Genomic DNA, 22,404 nt, shown 5'->3' on the forward strand with positions numbered 1-22,404 from the left:
ATTTTATTTTTTATTTTCTGCTGAGGCAATTGGGGTTAAGCGACTTGCCCAGGGTCAGAGAGCTAGGAAATGTTATGTATCTAAGGGCAGATTTGAACTCAGATCCTTCTGATTTCAGGCTAATACTCTATCCACTGCGCCACCTAGCTGCCCCAAACACGGAGAGTTAAAACAGGAAAAGAAAACTACATGTCAATGTTATTAATAAACACAGACTCAAATATTTTAAATAAAATTTTATCAAATAAACTATAGCAATTTATCCAAGAAATTATTCATTATGATCAAATGGAATTTATATCAGAAATGCAAGGATGATTCAATATTAGGAAAACAACCAATATAATTAATCATATTAAAAATAAGGTAGCATTTGGAGAGGATCAAGAAAGGCTGCATGTAGAAATATCAGTGTATGTCACTTCAATATACTACCAGAAAAAAGAAAATGAGAACCAATTTGTTGCACAATATAAAGAGTAATAATAATAATATTAATAGCAACAGCTAATATGTACTCAGTGCTTTAAGATTTACAAAATGCTCTCTCCATATTATCTTATTTTCTCTTTAAATTAACTCTGGGATACAAGTATCATTATCAACCCATTTAAAGATGAAGAAATTGAGGCAGAATGAAGCTATGTGATTTGTTCAGGGTCACACATTAAATATCTGAGGTTGTATTTGAACACTCAGTCTTTCTAATTCCAAGTTCAGTGGTTTAACCACTGCTTCCTGTAGACAAGAAAATCAACTAGTTTAACATGACCAGTTTTAAAATTAAGGGAGGGAAGCAGGAACAAATGCTGAAGAACAAGAAGAAAAAAAAATCTAGCAATTTAATATACATCTACGTTGCTATGTGACATCCATGACCTAGTAGGACGACTAATCGAGAGACCAGGGATCTGAACTGTAAGTCTAGCTCACTTTGCTTCAGACTTACTGACTTACTGTGTAGTCTCAGGCAAGACACTTTCTGAACTTTGGTTTTTATCACTTACTAAATGAAGTTAGACTGGAAGAACTCTGAAGGTTCATTCCAGCTCTGATATTCTGTGATTCTGTGAAATCCCCTTGAGAACTATACAGATAAAGAGATGTACATGCCACAGGCAAAGTGAAACCAATGGGAAACTTTTAAGAAAGTCATGGAACTTTACAGCTATGTGGTTTTTTTTTTTTCCCTTTTGGTCTGATTTTTCTTGCACAACATGACAAATATGGAAATTTAAAAGCATTGCACATGTTTAACCTATATCATATTGCTTGCTATCTTAGGTAAAAGGAAGAGAAGGAATGAAAGGAGAAAAAATCTGGAACAGTCTTACAAAAATGAATGCTAAAAACTATCATTACATGCATTTGGAAAAATAAAATACTAGTGAGGGGAAAAAAAGAATTTTATCAAATAATATTACATATATGTGCTTTTGGGGAAAACATACTGTAAAACAATATACATATATAAAATAAATATTGACTATTAAAATAAAAATGTTACAATCTGTATGCTGTTTTATAATTTTATAATTAACATAATAATAAAATCAAAAAACTATAGTACTTTCCATGTTTCCAAGTGGTTCCCTGTCACCAGAGCCCATTTTTTAAAATACCAACATTCTCTCCACGATGCTATACAGAAATCAATCACAGAAAGCCATAATCTCAGAAGGAGCAAAATTAGGAATCCCAAAAGCAAGTAAGAGAAGATCCTTATCAGTTATCTTTGGCCTTTACCAACAATGTCCTAAGTGTAAGAAGCAATTTAAAAGACATAAAAGATATATATAATTGGAAAAGGAGTTGAGTTGATCAAGAAACACTTGGGAGACATGAAATAGTAAAAGACACAAAGGAAGGTCTCTGATGCATTGGATAGACTCTTTATGAAGGATTTATAGAAGTACATAGACAAGAATTTTATAGGATGCGCAGATGTGAATGGTTTGAAATACCCATGCCAATGAGAAGAAATGCCTATCTGATTAGGAAAAATTAACTTCACGGATTAATTTGGGGAAGAGTATAGTACAGTGGAAAGAATGCTACATTAAAATCAGATGACTGACAATAAGACTTTGTTCTATCTACTATCTCATTTGACTTTGGGTGAGCTATTTAACCTCTGGACCACAGTTTCCTCAAATCTAAATCAACGAGATTGGAGAAGATGATCATGAAGGTCCCATTAAGCTCTAACTGATAAATCAGGCAAGAAAAAAAGTTTTCAAAAATATGTTTTAGTAGCTATGACATGCTAGAAGATCAGTGAGTTGATACTATGGAAGCAAAATTTTTAAAAGCTGGTATATAAGATAGTTAACCTATAAGGCAGTTCTGTACAATCAACTTTAGTCAAATTTTGATCAATATATGGACTTCTTATTACAACCTGAAATGGAAAAAAAAATGATTCTATGTTTGAGAAATAAGCCAATGAGGCAAGGCTAAAATTAGCTCAGCTCGGTTAGTCCAATACACAGAAGGCTAAAAGAGGGACTTAGCCAACACTAAAGATATACAAGTCAAAGTGTAAAGATAAAGTACTTATTTTTTTCTAGGGATTAATAAGTAGACTCAGGAGAGATTTAGGCAGATACTTATTTCTGAATAGGAGGAATATTTGTGATTGGAATATATCCTAGCTCTTACAGGTTAATCCATCTATCTGATTTTTTTTTTTATTCTATCCTGCTTTCTTTTTATGAAAATCCTATCTCCTTCTCCAGTACCTTCAATTTCACCTTCTCTTGCAACTTCAAACTACTTGAGTCTTTCCAAATTGGAAAAAGAAAAAAGCACAACCCTTATCTATCATACTACTGTTAGGTTACCTTCCATTTGTAAATATTTTATGTATAGGTTTCTACTGTATAGGTACAACTACCATTTCCTCCCTGCTCATTTCTTAGTTTTCTGTAATCTTGTATCCAGCCTTCCTGTTGACGAGTACTTAGTCACTGATCCTCTGCTTTTCTTCAACACTTGACCAACTCAGGTAGTAGAATAAAATTCCACCTGCATACAGATAATTTTCAATTCTACAGCCAATCAAAACAAAATTTAATCCATTACCTAATATATACAGAACATTGTACTGTACTCAATCATAACCTCCTACTAGCCCATATTTTCAATTATTACAGATTGTCTCCATTTCAAAGTCCTCCTGGAACTGAAAGTTAAAATGTCAGAAATCAAACACACCATTTTCCATTCTACTGATTCCCAACTTCCTTATTTTTGTCAACAGCATATCACTCCTCCATTCCTCTACATTTAAAACTTTAAAGTCATTTTCAACTTCTCTCCCTCCTTTTCAACCAAATTCATATCAATTCTTTCTCTATAGCATCTATTTACTTGTTCCTTTCTTTCCCTCAACTTTCAATGCTACCATTCTAGTATGGATCTTCATCACTTGTTATGCAAGTCATTTCAATAATCTCCCCTCTCTAGAAACTATCCTCTGCATAGTTGATTAAAAAAAAAAATCTTCATCAAACCCCATTTTCATCATGTAACTTCCTTAAAACAGACAGCATGATATAATGGAAAAGGTATTGGATGTAGAAATCAGAAAATCTGGGTGTGCATTATGACTGTACCACTTAAGGACAGGTCACTTCATCCCTCTGAGGTTCAATTTCCTTATGTGTAAAATAACGATAAAGCTTTATATCTACCTCATAGGGCTGTTGTCAGGAAAATATTTTGTGAGCATTATCATTATAATTAAATTAAATATAATAAATATTAATAACAACAGTGATCAAATCTTAAATTAGATTGAAAAACGACAATCACTGAAAATAACTGGTATGGTTTAAAAAGCAAGAAATAAAATTAGAAGAACATCCCTGAAAAGGATGGATCAGAAATAACTGAATTTAGAGCAGCTAGGTGGTGCAATGTGGTAGAGCACCACCCTTGAAGTCAGAAGGACCTGAGTTCAAATCTGGTCTCAGACATTTAACACTTCCTAGCTGTTATGACCCCCTGGGCAAGTCACTTAACCCCAATTGTGAAAGAAAAGAAAGAAAGCAAGAAAGCAAGAAAACTGAACTCAACAGTTCAGTTGCTTAATAAATCTGAAAACATAAAGTAAGGAAGAATTCCTGTTTAATAAAAACTGTTAAAAAAAGTGGTAGGATGCATGTTGGGTATAAGAACGAGCATATCATAAATGATGACATGTGACTGCAAAAGGAAGTAGAATGTATACATTAGTTTTAGATCAACATTTTACACAGTACGTCACAAAGAACTCAAAAGAGATGACATTTTCTCTCAAGGATCTTCAATGAAAAAAGGCCAAAGATTAGGTGGAACCAAAACACTGGCCTGGCCTAAAGTTGGGGAGGGAGACTTTTGGCTCAGGAATCCAAACCCTTCAGCATAAACATGTCACAGACCACCAGGCTGCTAACAAATAAGAGGACAAAGACCCATGTGGTGAGAAAGGGCATCCCCTCGGGTTGGGGGCAAATATGTAAAGTGAAGGAAAAAACATGTCTGCACTTGCTTCCCTTGACCTGTTCCCAGCCAGGAAGCCCCAGTAAGAAGAGGATGGGGCAGCACTTGTGGGAGGGAAGAGCCGCCCAGTGCTGCAGGAACCCTCTGCCTTAGGTTCCTAGAAAAGGGAGAGGGCTAGGAAGCCCACCCCGGGGCTGCTAGAAGGTCATTCCCTCCCAAGAACAAAATTTTGCCCTCCTCACTCTTTAAGATTTGAAGTCTGGGACTTGGGTACTTCAGGGACCTCTAGCCTCTGAAGGATCCAGGCTGCTCTTGAAGGGAGAAAATGCTTCTTTCAGCCCAAAAGCACGTTGCAGTTTTCCAGCTCTGTGTACCCATAAGAGGTGGGTCATGGGTGATAGAAGGCTAGGGAGAAGCAACATTGGGTGAAAGAGAAGGTCCTTGGCCTGGAGTCAGGAAGAACTGGGAAGACATTCCCCAGAATGCTTCTTGGCTGTGTGACCTGGGTAAATTATCTAACAATTTCCTCACCTGTAAAATGAGTGAGTTGGAATACCTCTAACCCAAGTATGAAGGAATCAGCCCCCTACTGTTGGCCATGCCTTCCTGGGAACGCTCTTGCTTCCTCCATCCCCCAGACTGCTCTTTCCCTGGAAGCTCTGCCTTCCCAGGATGCTCACATTTTCCCAGAAATGGGGAGGGGTGAAGCTTGGGGGAAAGGATTACCTAGCAGGGTCTCCTCCCTCCTTAGAGCAGTGCTCTGAAATCAAGAGCAGCTGTTCTGGAAGGGTCAGTGCCCCATTCCCTCATTTCAGCAATCTGCTGAGTGATGGTGAGAAGTCAAAATGATTAGACTAATTCCTAATCACTTTGAGTCTGTTTTCTCCTCCACAAAATGAGAAAATCAGAGCACCTTCCAAGACCCCTTTCAGCTCTAATGTCTGGGTGTAGCTACTCCGAGCTCAGCCAGACTCCCCCTCAGCTCCGTCCCAGCTTCAGTAGAAGCTGAAGAACCTTCTTCTGGGACTTGAGGCAAGTTATCTCATCTCCCTGGGGACTTTATTTCTTCTGCCAGAAAATCGATCTTCACTAGAGTTTCTCTCAGTACTGACATGAAACAATGGTTTTCTTGTGTGGTTTGGGAGAGCTCCCCTGATGCCATTCCCTCAAAGCATCCATCTCTGCTATAGAGTAAGGACTACATTCTCATAGAGCACTGGGGCTTCATTCAAGCCAAATGTGAACCCTGCAGCAACCCATTAGTATTTCATGTACTCAGTTCGTCCTATTCTTAATTGATGCTTCTAGGAAGGCTTCCCTCCACCTTCACCCCAATGATCACATTCAACCTCTGTTCTCAAGTCTACCCATTCTTCATTTAATGTTTGTAATTACATTTTTACTCACCAATCTTCAGTTGTTCAACCTCTTCCCCATCAGATTCCTCTAGGGCACTATTAGTATGACCTAAGAGCAAATTTCTGACAAATACTGAGCTTTTATCATTGATTAAAATCTCTGTAGTCTTATCACATCTTCATTCTGATTTTTTTAACTAAGTATAAGATTTTATATTTCTCCTTATCAAACATAATACTATTAGATTCAAAACATCATTCCAATCTAATTCTGATCTCTAGATCCCAATTCTGCATCCCAAGAATTAACTGTTATTCCTATACCTAATCATATTCGAATCTAATAGTCATATGTTTTCATTGAAGCCTCAGATTAAAAGAACAGAGCAAGCTAGAAAGATGAATCCCAGGCATTCACTAGGGACCATCCAAATGGATATCATTTCATAAAACAACACTCATTGGATAAAGTCATTCAATTCAACTCATTATAGTATCATCTAGCCCATATTTCTCCATCTTTTCCATAAACATATCATAAAATATTATGTCAATTTCCATGTTTAGATTCATATATATTATTCTGACAACAAGGAGTCTTAACCTGGGATCTGTAATTTGTCTAGATTGATAGATAGATAGATAATGGTATTTCAATATATTTGATTTCCTTTGTAATCCTACCTATCCTATTTTGCATTTAGGAACATTATTGTGAGCAGAGTTTCATAGGTTTTACTAGACTGTCATGTGTCCATGACACAAAAAAAGTCAAAGATTCCTAGTCTACAGCATTTCTCTAATCTACCAGTCAAGTAATTCTGTCAAAAATGGGTAATCTGTGATAATGACACGTTCTTCATTAACCCTTTTCAGGATGATAAGACTTAGAATTGCACATAGTAACTTGTGAACAAGGCTTTCATTTCTAAGTACTTTCAAACCTTTCAATTAACATAATCTGTCCTAGATTGTTGCCCATTATTGTCATGACATGCAATGGTTTGTAGTACCTAAAATCCACCTAACAATGATGTACAGGTTTTCAACTTGCTTTCTTTTCAACAATACTGGTAAGCAAGCAGAGCTACTTATTACCTTTATTTTAAAGAAAAGGAAACTTGAGAAGTAGAGAAGATGATTTGTGCTTGGTCTCACAGCTTGGAAATGTTAAGTCAGTATAGCAAAAAACTCCTATCTTAGCTGGAATTTAAAGCTAGATCTTGTAACCCAAGACTACTTACTGCCCCCTTCCTGTTACACCAAGCACCTCACCCCATTTTGAAAATCAGAATAATATTTCTTCCAATCATCTGGATTAGAGATTCATCTTGGTTGTGCACCTCTGGATTCTTTCTGTTTGCAGACATTCTGTGAAGATTATTATATCCTAGGTATTCTAGTATATCCAGACACCAGAAAAATAAAATGATGGAGAACTTATTTGTCATCACTCATCATTCCCAGTTTCCATCATTAAATATCAGAGTTATTTATGCTTTTTATGGTAACCTTGGGATTGATCAATAATAGCTATTAGTAGCCATTTAAATATCAGTACAATATTATACTGATCCACCCACCAATGAAATGCCAATTGAAGATTTCAAAATAGAACAAAGACATACAAGATTTCACTGAAATCATTCATTCAGTAAAACTTATTTAATTTCTGCCATGTGCATTGGCATGCATTAAGATTGTTTCTCACTATTAAAAGATTTATATAATAAGACAGATTGGTAAGCTTTATCTTCCTAACACATCTATCCACATTGTTATAATTTTTTTAAAAATTAAGCTAAAGATATACTATTTCCTGTCCCTTTAACTATACCCACAAGTCAAAACAAGTCAGAACTGGAGGAAACTTCTATGCTTGCCTTCTGTTGTTAAAAGACAGACCTTAAAAGTTAGGAGATCAGGGTTCTAGTAACCTCTTTCTGTATCTCATTTTCATCCACATATAAGCAGAGAAGGTTTACCTAGGAGATCTCCAATACTAACATTCTATGAGTCTACATTCCATCAAGTAATATAAACCATAAGATTTAGATGCTGCAAAATAAAGTCATGGGCAAGCCACAAAAAATGCTTATTCTCTTCCTTGATTTCAAGTAAGAACAACAGGAAAAAAACAAGATGCTAACTATGTACACTGTAAGGTTTTACTGTCAGCAATCTGGATTGCAACTTAAATAATCTGCAGTGGCCAAGGGATTTGAAGTGCTTCAACTAAAAAAAGTTTTAAAACATTCAAATAATGACTTCAGAACTGATAAAAGAAGATTCTGAATTTAATTACCATTCTAGTTTAATGTTTTAAATCTCAGAAAGTGGCTGCTAGCACATGAGAAAGATTCTCTGTGGAAAAGAATGCTGTTGGACAAAGTCCAGTCGACATCAAATAAAAACCAAGGAAAGAATTGTTGAGAAAAAAATTAATTCTCAGTATCTTCATGAAATTTAAGTGAAGAAGCCTCAAAAATGAAAGAAAGATGACCTTGACCACAAACCTTCCTAAGGTACAAGATCTGATAGATCAATAGCAAAGAGAATGAATGGAAAGATCATAATTTTATAGTTCAGAGAAATGAGACAAGGAACTTGTCCCGAGACACACAGGTCCCAAGCAGCAGAAAGATTTGAACCCTGATGGAAATTGCTCCGTACAAATCACATTTGTAACTCTGTGAGAGCTACTGATTTACTGAATTGTCACATCCCAAGATTCTCATTAGTTTAGGGAAACTCACTCTGGACTTAACAAGAACCATTCCAGTTAGTGCATAATGAATACACTAAGGAAATTTTTTTTTACATCATGAAGTAAAATGTGTTTTACTTCAGACTACTTTAAATACTATCAAGCTCACCAGCAGAAAACTGAAAGAGCACAGTCCTTCAAAGCCTTAAACAACAGAACCACCTTTCTAGACTTGCCCCTTAAGGTTTATGAGGGGCTTCCTTCTCCACACTCCTGTGGGACAGCTAGTGCAAGTATTGTCATCCTACCCTCTCCCCAGTCTGGGGCAACAACACTACTCGAGTTAGAGATGTGAGCACTGGCTCTGCCACCTGCTCCCTCTGGATGGAAGAGCCACTTCATGCTTTTCTGAACCTTTTTCCTCATGTATAAAATGGAGCAGGAGTGGGCTGGGTTTGGCTATAGATCTCTGACCCTAGGAGCCGTTTTATATGAGCGAAGAAACTGAGCATATCACTGGGCAAACAGTAGGTGCTTCATGTGTGATTTTCAAACTGGAGCCTGAGAATGGTAAAGTATCCTGTCCACACTGACATAAATCTATGTCTCCTTAACCCCAAATCAAGTGCTCTTTGCCCTAACCTGCACTATCATATTTAAATAAACAAAAGAAATAGTTTAAATCCTGAGGACAGGACAGATAACTAGTTTAAACTAAATGAAAGATATATTTTCCATAAGGACAATTTTTAAATGGTCTTTTCTGGATAATTCATGATTTTATGTTCTATTATTTTGTTACTGATACCAAAGAAAATAGGATCTAATGGTGCCCAGATTTTAATAGAAGTGATTTTTTGGCATCGGCATGCATTAATATAAATTCTAAAAATTTACCTAAATTGGATCTTATCCCAAATTAGAGAACAGCCTGGTCAGTCTGTTTGGTACAGTAACATCCAGAATCAAACATAAAATCCTCTGGCATTCAGAGTCCTTTGCAACCTGGCCCTCCCCACCTTTTCAGTCTTGTGACACCTAACAAAGCGCCTACATACTCTGCAATCCAAAGACAACGTTGGTCTCCTTTGTGCTCCTTGAGCAAGGCAGCCCATCTCTGAATTCCCAGCATCTTCTCAGGTAGTGCCCCATGCACAGAACGCTTTCCATCCTCATCTCTACTACCTGGCTTCCTTCAAGTCCAGCTTCAATCCACCTCACCAGGAAATCTTTCCAATTCCCCTTCTTTCCCCTGTTGATTACCCCCAATTTCTCCTCTAGGCAGATGTAGCTTCTTCTATGTGGCTGCTTGCTTGTTGTCTGCCCTGTTAGACTGTGAGCTCCCTGAGAGAAGGAACTCTTACCTTTGTTTACGCCCTCCAGAGTTTATGGCAGTACCTGTGATAGTAGTCGTATCTACATATCATCTACATAGAAGATGCTTAATAAATCCTTACTGACTGCCGGGTACATAAGACTTCAAAGACAATCTAATAAGTTCAAATCTTAACATCTAGTTATCTTTTAGAGATAGGAACGGAACATGTGGTTTCATTAGTACAGGAAACTAAGGCGAGGAATCTTCCTCTATCCCTTCTCTGCAACATAAAGTCTTAGAGAGCTCCCTACAGCACTAAGGATAAGTGACTTCCTCAGGATCACACAATCAGTATGTGGTAGAGACAGGTCCAAGCTTTGGAAGTGGATCTGTATCTATTTCATCATGCAGCCTTTCCTACAAGTGTATATTTTATATTTTAAAGAAACCTATAGCATCTCACATAGCATGTTACAACAACAGGGCTGGCACCAATCAATTGCTCAAATGGGTACATTTAGTGAAACATTATCTCCTACCCAAAGTCTAGACAGAAATGATTGTGATAGATTGAAGTCATGCCTTCATGACTGTCTACAGCTGAGTCATTGTAATAGTTCCTATTACTTCAGCTATGTTATAAAACTATGATTTTTATTGGCATCCCATTGGTTAAATTTTTTAAATTCTACAAAATGTTAACATATACCAACATATTTGGAAGCAAACATTAATTCAGGACTTTAAATAACATTTATCTTGTCATTTGCAAAAAATAATTTTTATTCACCTTAACTGAATATAAGGAAATGCTTTCTTTGTAAATATAAATAGCTTATACAATTAGCAATTTAAGAGGTATGATATAGCCAAAAAATTATTACCAAAAATAAAGTTTACAGGGAATGCAGTATTATTACAAACTAACAAAAAGATAACTCTTAACACAGCAAAGCACAAGAAAAGCCATCAATGAAAATTTTACATAACATTCTGTTTCTTGACATTTGCTCTGCATCAGTAAAAGCAAATGCTTTTTGTCTTTTTTGGTCAATTTTATTAGTAAATGGTTTCCAAAATGATTTGTTTTAAGTATTTTTAAATGTTTGCTTATTCTACACAAATACAATTTCAATGTATCCTAGAATTATTCATGCTTATTTTCTTTCTTTTTAAAAAGGCTATGATTTAATTTTCATTTATCCAACACCCAAACCAGTCAAATATAAAATGTTAAAACTGTTTTTTTTTTTCCACACTTTCCTACAGAAGGTTTTAAACAGAGATTAGGACAAGTACCAAAATACAAGAATTCCCAGAAGAGACAGAATGTATGACTGCTACACCATTTATTTTAGTGATTAATGAATTTCTTTTGTATAGGATTATAATTTATTTTTCCCTCATCAACTGCATCTCCTCTACATTAAAATAAAAAACATAAGAGAAAAATTAATAATTTTGTTCAACTAACCAATCTCCTATTTTCAAAATATTCTACAAAACAATTCCATAAGCACTTATCAAAATCAATCACTATTCATGGCTTACAAATTATGTGCTTTACATAACAATAATGAGATAGAAAATTAAATTCTAAAGTGAAAGACAATTAGGTTTTAATTCCAAGAAGTCAGGATATATTAGGATCCATTCAGCTTCTTGAAATATTACGTAATCTTATTTCATCTCAAAGAATAATCTGTGAGAAAAAGAAATAGAATAAGAAAAGAAAGAAAACATAGCATGCTCTGTACCATAATCTCAGATTTATAATTTTAATAATATAGGTTAGAGACCAGTTGAATAGTATATTCTGTTTATAAGCACAAGTATCAAGAAACCTCAGAATAATTCTGAATATTCAGTGCTCTATCCAGATCAATTCTGCACACTTTATATGAATTAAATTTTGTGCAAGAGCATTTTCTGTTTGACATTTTTTTAAACAGATAGTTATAAGCATTTGTTAATTTAAAAATACTTATTGTTTGTAATGCCTGAAGAGCAAAGAGGTAACACATCATAACTCAATAAAGTATTTTTTCTAAGTTTCCTTGTAACAATGATGCTTAGCTAATATAAAGTAGTCCAAATCACTTACCTGTTCATCATAAGAAAGCTGAGTTTCATCTGATAACTCTTTTCCTAAATTCATCTTAAGAAGAGGAGACCTTCCTGGCTACACGAGACACCCAGATTTAAATTATACCATTTAACACCACACCATGCCTGTACATGTCAGAAAAGTTTAAAGACATTTTATACGAAGTTCCATTTTACTCCCTTTTTGTTACCCATGGCAACAGGACACTGCATGAAGCAGTGGCTTGTTGGAGATTCAGATTAGATCCCAATTATACCTCACAAAGAGAGAGATCAGTTTACATAAATCATGCTGTGATATCATTTTTTAAGTATTTCCTCTAACAAATCTGAAGAATAAAACTTGGGCTGATAGGGGTAATTTTTCAGTCAGAACAACAGCTGCAAAGAATTTGGTTTTTAGTAGAATGGTGCAGTTCACAACCTTAATTACAGTTGCTGATGATTCTATTAAAAGCTTCCCATATGCCAAGGTTTCCACAGTGCCAGCCAGTAAAATCTGACACATTACTGAAAAACCATCTTACTTCTTTCCATTCTCTATTTACCACTTTGACAGGCTTCCAAACATTTAATATAAACGGAAAGTAGGTAAGTCATGGATCAGGTCCTAGTGTAACCGGTTTTAGGATTTCATAAATACCTTTTATGGACTTTAAGAAAATAAAGAAAGAAAAGTTTCAGGTGTTCTTTACACCCTTATCTGTCAAAGCCTTCCCATGAAAAAATACATTCCTCTCTTGACAAGTTTCTTAGGGTCAAATCAGGAACACAGTTTAAGAACTGGTAGCCTCACTGACTCAAGACCGACTTAGAAATTTGGAGGAAAAGTCACCCAGTGGAATGTGTGATGAACTTGTGGTCTGAAAACGTGGGTCTGAGACTCGGCTTTGGCCACTCGGTGGCTGTGTGAGTACAGACAGGTAACTTAACCTTGACTCCCTCACCTGCTCTTGGCATCAACTCCCTATTCTCAAAAGATTGTTGTGAACAGAACAGTTTCAAAGGTGTGGAGTGCTACAAACCGACAAGATACCACATGTGCTAAAAGCTACAAAAACAGCCACTACCTGCATTGTTACTGAGGAAGCAAAGTGAGAACAGGGCTGCAAGTTAGGAAGAAGGGAAGAGCATGAAACACTCATTTCTACAGCACTCAGTACGTGGCAACAGGACACTAGGTTAAGTCTTAACTTTAAGAACTGATTTTGAATCTTAGTCTCCTATAGCTTACTAGCTGTGTGATCCTGGATGGTCACTTAACTCCACTCATCCTCAACTTTCTCAATGGTAAAAAAAAAAAATAATATTATCTATCCCCAGGATTAAAATGAGGATTGGATGAGATAACATGGAAATTATTTTGCAAACATTGAAACTCCACATAAATGCAGCTATTATTATTAGGGATGTTTATGGTATAGCTTGCTTCCTAATTTGGATCACATTAAAACTGTCATGAGAGGAGTGGGATGGTCTTCTTTTAGTTACTTCTATTCTATCCCCCCATTCCTCGGCAGATACCACCCACTCAGAGCAGTCCACTGGATTTTCCCTCCTAACTTTCCTGGTTTTCATCAGTATTTTTTCCCTCTCCCTTTTTCTCCAAAGCCCAGTGTCATGGATAGGGTGGCAAGAAAAGAAGAGATCAGTACATAATGCAGGTGAATAAGGGGAGGGGAAAAAAAATTTGTGATATAGAAAGCTCACTGGACTGGCACTCAGGAGACCTGGATTCAAATCCAAGCTCAGATACTTACTCCAAGAAACCACCCCATTTCTCTGAACTTCACCTTGCTCATCCATAAAATGGGACAAACCCTTCTAATTCTAAATCCCTGTGGTTGGCACTATTCCTATACACTTATATTTCCTCCACCACCACCACCAGAAAAATCTGGTCAAGACTCAGTTTTTTAACCAAACAAAAAACATTTATTAAGCTCCTAATATTTGCAGGCACTGTGCTCAGACTCTGGGGACAAACAGAAACAGGAGCTGGTCTTGAGGAACTTATATTTTACTGGAGGTTGGTACCATAACATATTCACAGATAGATAAATCAAGATAAAATATGTTCACAATAAATACAAATTAATTGAGGAAGGGGAGAGAAATACTAACAGTGTAGGAGTTGGAAAGGCCTCTCAAAAATGATAGGCCGCCTGACTAGAGCTGGGTGGGGGAGATGGGAAATGGAACCCAATGGGAACGCTGAAATCTACCACATAAAACAGCATCAAAACAAGTCCTGGATCAAGTTTTTAAAAATTAAAAAAAATTGAGGAAATGAAAAAGCGTGAATACTGAAATCCGTTGTACCAGAGCTTGTTACCCTTTCCCCGTCACCAAGTAACAACAGAGTGGTCGCTTCACCCACAAGTGACCTCTGGACAGGGCCGGCTTTGGGTCACGTGCGGCTTGTCCACAGAGGGTCAAGTAGCCACTAAGCTGTCAGATCCGACAACAGAGACAGAAGAAGGGGGCTCTGGCCGGCGGGCCCTCCATTGGAAACAAGAACAATTTTAATTCGAGGTCGGGAAGGACCTTCTTCTCTCCCTGACCTAAGGGCAGTCGCAGAGAGGGCCCGGCCACAACTGGCCAGGCTCTGGCCAGGCCCTCTGGCTGCCTTGGCCACTTCTGCACAGCCTTCCTTCAGTGCCATCCTTGGGGGCATCCCCAGGGACAAGAGCTGGCTAGTCCTCTTCCTCCTCTGAGTGCTGTGAGGGAAAGTGTCCGCACAGCGACAGGGCTAGCCGAGGCAAAGCAGGCCTGGACAGACCCAGCTCCACGGGTAACTGTGCCCCGCAGGAGGGCTCCAATGAGGGCTGAATATCATCAACCCACCTGCAGATCTGACTAGGAGTAAGGAGTTAAGATCCAGAATCTTATTTACATTATTCTGCTAAAGTACAATATGATTCTCTCATGTTTATCATTGCTTTCGTGTAAAAACTAAAGGGGCAGCCAGGTGGATAGAGCATGAGCCCTGGAGTCAGGAGACATCTTTGTGAGTTCAAATCCAGCCTCAGACACTTACTAGTTGTATGACCCTGGGCAAGTCACTTCACCCTGGCTGCCTCAATTTCTTCATCTGTAAAATGAGCTGAAGAAGGAAATGGCACAAACCACTAGTGTCTTTGCCAAGAAAACCCTACATGGGGGTCACAGAAAGCCAGACACTACTGAAAATGACTGAACAACAATAATAAACAAGTGAGGCTATAATCAAATCAAGATTATAGGCTGACTACCTCTTGAAAACCTGGATTAGAGACAAAATTAGCAACTTCTCCTAAAGAGCCATTGTGAAAGTGATGAACCAGTAGCTATGAGAATAAAGAGACTTTTTTCTAGGATCAGAAGACAAGAGTTCTCCCAAAGCTAAACCTGAGGAAACACAATGTTGGGTGAAATCTGGGTCCTGTGGCTCCAGCTAAGCAGTATCTCTAGCCATATGCCAGACTTAAATGGAAGAAAGAAATACTCAGTATTTGAGTATTGAGTGTACCCAGTTCTTTACTAGGTTGTTTGGAGTATGCAGAGAAAGTATGATACATTCTCATCCCTACTGAGAGTCTTGTCTGATTAAAAGAAAAAAGATATACATGGGAATAAAGGATAATAATTTAGAAAAGTAAGGTACAATTCCTGGAACATAAGAGGTATATAATAAGTACTTATTGACAGACTGACTTTACTTGTTCACAATTCAGGTTCCATTCAAAGCCTTCTATTAAACACATATATGTCATTTTTTACTGTCTTCACATTCATTCACCTAATTTGGACAGTGGCAGGAACATAAGTAAGCAACAATGTTTTTTATAATTAGTACACTATTCTGGGAAGCACCCAAATCACAGACAACTAATTTGCCTAATTAATTTATCTCACAATCTTTAGAAAATACAAGTAATTCAAACCTTCAAAAGATCCATTTTATCAATATGGATATTTCTTTGCACTCACACAGATGAAAAATCTTCTGTTCTTTCTAAGCAGCCATGACCAAGATAATCAAATATTGGTCAACCTGCTGATGATGAGCCTCTCTAGATTTTATTAGAATAAACCCTATTCCAATGTCTTGTCATGGGCTCACAAAGACTATATCACTGATGCATGAGCTCAGATAAGCACTTCCATAAAGAACCTAGAATTAATTTTATTTTAAAAATAAGCATCAAATTAATCACACTTTGTAAATAAGATGTTTTTAATCCCTTTACAAGACTTAAAACTTTTTTCTCTATTTATTTTTTATTTTAAGGATTCATTTTAGCATCTTTTTTAATAGGCAAAAGATATTATGATGTAGGTTAAGCATAGAGTATGTAAGCTCAGCTGCCACAAAAGATGCAAGGCACTTCAAGACAAACCAAGTCTGAACAGTCAAGAGAAAGAGATTTTTGAACTTGGAAACTGAGTAAATAATACCTTGTTAATGCTACTCTAAGCTGAGCTTATACTTTTTTTAACTAACTGTTCTGAGTTGGCTTTCTATCTCAGTTCACTATCCTTCATCTTGCCTATGTGGCAATAATGCCAAGAATGTTCCATGTTACTATCTTCTATCCCATCTCCTTAATAATGGCATTACTCTCCCTCTTCCCATCTCCTTCAAATTAAACCATATTCTATTGTGATACTAAAAAATTTGCATCCAATATTATCCCTGGCTGGATGGGATTGGCAATGCCTGATGAAATTTAGGGTGAAATTTAAGCAACCAGATAAGAAGGTACTTTAAAAATTAGACAAATTATTTTTAAACTTAGAGCTGTTCTTGATAATGCTTCAGCACAAAGGTGTCTCCAATTTTGAATTTTCTTGGAACACCAATTTTTTTTTTGTTTCAGAATAGACTCCTATCCTCCCCCCCCCCCCAAAAAAAAAGACCACACACACACACACATGCACAAAAATAACAAACAAAATATATGGGAAATAACCGTGAACTTGAAATCAGGAAACTTGGGATTCAAGTCCTAGTTCTACCAGGATGACCTTCAGAATGTTACCATTTCTTCTGAGTCTCATCTGCTCATCCACAAAATGATAATAATTCTTTTTTTTTCTATTGCCTCCTTACTAGATTATTCTAAGAAAGGATTTTGTAGATTATAATGAACTATACAAAGATAAACTTAAAAAACAACACCCTCAAAATCAAATTATCCTGGAAGCAAATTGGCTGTCCAGGAGCATCAAAGATGAGCTACCTTTTTCCAAGCATTAAGAGTATCATTCTTTGTCTTTTTCTGTCTGTCTCTTTCTATCTCCCTCCCTCTTTCCTTTTTTCTCTCCTCTCTTCTCTTTCTCTGTCTCTCCTGCCTCTCTTTCTCCTCTCTTTGTCTCTCTCTCATTCCCTCTCCATCTGTGTCTCTTTCTCTTCTCTTCCTCTTTTCTCTCTCTCTCTCTCCATGGTTTAGAAAATTTGTCCCAGTAAGGAAACTCCCCCTACCAATGCAGGTCAGCATCCTTTAACTTGTGAGCTTAAAGAGATAGGTAAAGCACTTAACATTAAGTATGGGTGGAAGGTATTCACATGGGACAGACTAATCAGTGTGGTCAGGAAGTGATTTGCCCCAAGTCACACAGTATATTAGCCTCAGGACTTGAATCCTGGTCTGAATGACTCTAAGGCCAGCTACCTATTCACTATTCCATACTCCTCAGCTTTATCCTATTAACAGATAATATTTGATGGTGGTAAACAATAAATTTCTTAAAATTTCTTAGATTTCTTAGATTTCTTAAAAGCCTAAACCAGGGGTCCTCAAACTACGGCCCATGGGCCAGATGCGGCAGCTGAGGACGTTTATCCCCCTCATCCAGGGCTATGAAGTTTCTTTATTTAAAGGCCCACAAAACAAAGTTTTTGTTTTTACTATAGTCCGGCCCTCCAACAGTCTGAAGGACAGTGAAATGGCCCCCTATTTAAAAAGTTTGAGGACCTCTGGCCTAAACCGTGTACATACAGTCAGTCTTAATGGAGAAAAATTATAAATTAATCAAATATATATATATATATATACACTTTAGCAGTCAAATATAATCATTTGTCACTCTGAACCAAGGTCTCCCAGATTCATTCACATATGAGCCAAATTTTTGGGTAAGATAAACTTAAGCTAACACGTGATTTTCCCATACAAAAGTATAAACATAAATAAGCCTCATTAGTGGATTGCTTGTTTTCTAATTTACTAATTTGCCTATTTGCTAATTTGGGATGTACTGAGAACCTAAATTTCTGAGCAGCTTCATCAGTGTCATCTATGAGCTGCTCTTAAATAACAAGACAAGATAACAAACACTGAAGTCCTGAAGCTCAGCCAGCATTGCGATGATCCTTGTTCCTACACAGTGCTACCCTTCTAGATGTGTGCAGGAAATGGACAGTAAGAAGATTATCAACCATCTGCTATAGGGTGAGTTATATATAACAGGACAGCCACAAATAGAATGGACAGAGAAACAGGCTGAGAACATTAGGACATACTCATATATATGACAAGACAAGATAGTCAGAATTTCTACAATATAAAAACTACAGATAAAGGAACATGACCTGCAGAAATCTATAAAGAGCTTGGCTGTCCTCATTTCTAAAATACATAGAGAACTGACTCAAATTTATAAGAATATAAGCCATTCCCTAAATGAAAAATGGTCAAAGGTGCTAACAAAATGAAGACAATTTTCAGATGAAGATTATTAAAAACCATTTATGGTAATATGAAAAAAGCTCTAAATCACTATTGGTCAGAGAAATGCAAATTAAGACAACATTGTGATACCACTACACACCTCTCAAATTAGCTAAGATGACAGGAAAAGATAGTGATGAATATTGGAGGGGATGTGGGAAAACTGAGACATTGATACATTGTTGGTGGAATTGTGAATGGATCCAACAATTCTGGAGAGCAATTTGGAACTATGCTCAAAAAGTTATCAGACTATGCATACCCTTTGATCCAGCAGTCTTACTACCGGCCTTTTATCCCAAAGAGATCTTAAAAGAGGGAAAGGGAACCACATGTGCAAAAATGTTTGTGGCAGCCCTTTTTGTAGTGGCCAGAAACTGGAAATTGAGTGGAGGCCCATCAATTGGAGAATGGCTGAATAAGTTATGGTATATGAATGTTATAGAATATTATTGTTCTATAAGAAACAATAAGTAGGATGATTTCAGAGAGGCCTAGAGAGACATGAACTCATGCTAAGTGAAGTGAGTAGAACCAAGAGATCATTGAACACAGCAACAAGATTATGTGATAATCAATTCTGATGGACATGGTTCTTTTCAACAATGAGATGATTCAGGCCAGTTCCAATGGTCTTGTGATGAGAGAGCCATCTGCATCCAGAGAAAATGTTTGTTTTTGGTTTTGTTAGTTTAATAAGGAGAAGAAGGGTCCTTGTTAGGCATGTATGTGTTCCTAGCATAAAGATCATAGGCAAGGAGATACTTATTAGCTAGAAAACTGGAAGATTTCAGATATAGTGAACCTCAAAGAAGGGGCAAGGCAGAAAGGAGAGAACTAAGGCCTAATGGAATGAAAAAAAGACCTAACCTGAAAAGCCAGAATTATGTTGTTGTTGGCAGGGGAGTGGAGACAGGGGAGAGAACCAGTAGTGTCACTTGCAAAAGGACATGAAATATCAATCATATTTTAGGCATGTTTTAGTCATACCTAGAAATATGGACAATATAGGGATATTATCTCCTCTTACAATAAACAAAATAAATTCTCTTAGATGCCTTTATCATTAGCATTTAAAAGACAAACATTGCTAATATGAAGATAAGAAAAATGAAATCAGAGAGGAAATTCAATATTTTGTCAATATGCTCAGATACATGAAGATAAGTTTTTCAGATACAGCCACATTAAGCACTGCCTCTCTATCAGGATCTACCATCACATGATCCTAGTTTGTTATTTTACAGGCTAGGTGAAACAAATGCCCACAGGAATTTTGCTTTGTTTTAGGAAGGAGATTTCCCCAAATTTTTTTTTAAAACTATTATTAATCCTCAATTGCTGAAAAATCTTCAATAGGTTCCTGCTGCCTACGAGATAAAACACAAATATAGCATTTGACCCTCCACAATCTATATGTAACCTAAGCTTTTTCCACTCTTATCTCACATTGATTACCTTCAAGGAGTCTAATTGAGCCAAAATAGACTATAAGAATCAAAGAATGGAAGAAAACTATCTTTGTTTGAATATGAGTTGGAATAGTTCATCTAATCTACCCCTTAAATAAAGCAAGTCATCCAATCTATGCCATACCTGAACCGGAGCCTCCCCTACATTGTTCCCTCCAATTTTCCTACTATAGCTAACTTTATAAATTTACATATTGTCTCCTGTAGTTGGAAAATACTCCTTCTTCCCCTCTGCCTATTGAGAACCTCTCCCCTGGAGGCTCACTCAGTTCAGGCGCCACTTCTGCCCACAACACCCACATTGAAAGAATGCTATCCTCAATTTTTCCTTGAACACTCTGTCCAGATCTTTCATTTATTTCCTCATTCTAGGTTAGATCATATTCATGTGTCATTTTCCATCTATTAGACTCTTTGAGGGGCTAAGATGGTAACTTTTTCACCTTTATAGTTCTGATCTACATTCTCCAGCTCCTGGCACATGCCAGGCCATTAATAATGATTGGTTAATGTATTATTAGGAGATGTTCTTGTGGCACCAGTTTGTAAACATCCGCAAACTAACCCCAGGCTGAGACTCTCCCTACATGCTGTTCATCAACTGAATGGGAAAAAAAGAATAAAAATAAAAAACCAGTGTCTTTGCCAAAAAAGTTAGCCATTATATTGGAGGACCAAGAGCCTAGGCTTCTAAAAGCAAAGGGTCAGAACAAAGTTCCCCATGTCAGTTGGCTAAGTATCAATCAGTTCATTTCCATGAAATCTGAGATAACACTATCCCAGATTCAATTTCTAAGTGACCCCCATTAGCTTATTTCCATTTCATGGCCATGGACTGTACCTTTAACCTTTTAAAGCCTGCAAGGAACAACATCTGGGTCAGGTAACAGAGGAAGAAGACAAGGGTCCTATAATCTCCTTCTCTGGAAAGTCTTTAAAATTTCATAGATCAATACCCATAATTACAAAGATGATTAGGCTGGTTACACACACATACACACACACACACACACACACACACACACACACACACACACGCTGATGATGGATCAGTCAATGAGTACAAAACCAAGGCAATACTTTATTAGATTGCGGATATAAATTACTTAAATACAAAATATTCAATTATTCCCCAAGTTTGGTTTCCCAGAAAAAAACAAACTAGTATAATTGTAACTAGATGGAGTAACTAGGGTTTTGCTCCCGAGAGTGTGACATCCTCTTCTCAGTGAATCTCCACCAGCTTTGTTCCCATCCAAGGCCAACCAACTGTGCTTCCCCATGTGGCTCAGCCACTAGTCCATGATGATCCTATTACCCTTGTGCAGCCGTCCCCAGGCCTGTGGAAAACCCACTGGGCCATAAGCATGCTCATATCCCCGGTCAAAGGGAAATAATGCTGTCACTCCTTTTCCCACCCCTGTACCTGCCTGCAGCCCCTCCCCCAAGGGTTAGGAGATCTAGGGGCACAGCTCATTCCTAGAGGAGAATGCATCTGGATGGAGAGGGCTAAATGTTATGCCCAGTCACAAAAGTGACAAGCCAAGCCAATGAGCCGGACGAGTTAGGAACCTGAGGGTTTACTGCACCATAAATGAATCCCTCCTCTGCCCTACAAACAGGCCCCAGGATGTGCCAAACTGCTGTGAATCCCTTGAAAGATCTTCAGGGAAAGAGATTCAAGAATCCTCTGTGTAGGCAGCTACACTGGGAAAAACATATGCACCAGGGGCAGTCAGGTGGCACAGCGGGTACAAGTCCGGGCCCAGGCAGACCTGAGATGAAAACAGGCCTTAGACGCTTCCTGGCTGTGTGAACCTGGGCAAGTCCCTTAGTCCCGTTTGCTTCAGCTTCCTCAACGGAAGGAGAAAGGATGCTGCAGCCCTACCATGGGCAGGCACTGGCCAATGGCCTTACAAATAACATCTCACTTAATCCTCAAAACAACATAGGTCCCTATTCTACATGTGAGGAAAACGAGGCAAAAAGAGTTAAATGACTTGCTCAGAGTCACACAGCTAGGAAATACCTGAGGCCAGGACTCGCACTTAAATCTTCCTGTCTCCAGGCCCAGCAATCTATCCACTGTGTCATCTAGGCAACTAACTAGACATGGCACAAAATCTTAGCAAGAGTGATTACAAAGGTGCTGAGCTATAAACAAAAAGCGGGGAGTTTAAAGTGTACACTGTGATTTTGCAGAATTACTGCTCTGTTGGGGTGACTGAAATATCTGTGAACC

The 22,404-nt window shown here is 37.4% G+C and overlaps 1 protein-coding gene across 3 annotated transcripts in view; it reads right to left on the minus strand.

The window, feature by feature from the left end:
• RGS12 (regulator of G protein signaling 12) overlaps positions 1–22,404 on the minus strand; it is a 226,334-nt gene that overhangs the window by 124,581 nt on the left and 79,349 nt on the right. The window contains exon 1 of one of the 3 annotated variants that reach the window (XM_031943012.1): positions 11,973–13,240. The exons of the other annotated variants lie outside the window; for them this stretch is intronic. Coding sequence (XP_031798872.1) covers positions 11,973–12,026 — 54 coding nt within the window. The 5' untranslated portion in view covers positions 12,027–13,240. Of the gene's footprint in view, positions 1–11,972; positions 13,241–22,404 lie in introns of those variants that run through there. 3 annotated transcript variants of the gene reach the window in all.

The sequence above is a fragment of the Sarcophilus harrisii genome, chromosome 6 (genome assembly GCF_902635505.1).
Source record: "Sarcophilus harrisii chromosome 6, mSarHar1.11, whole genome shotgun sequence".
Classification (NCBI taxonomy): domain Eukaryota; kingdom Metazoa; phylum Chordata; class Mammalia; order Dasyuromorphia; family Dasyuridae; genus Sarcophilus; species Sarcophilus harrisii.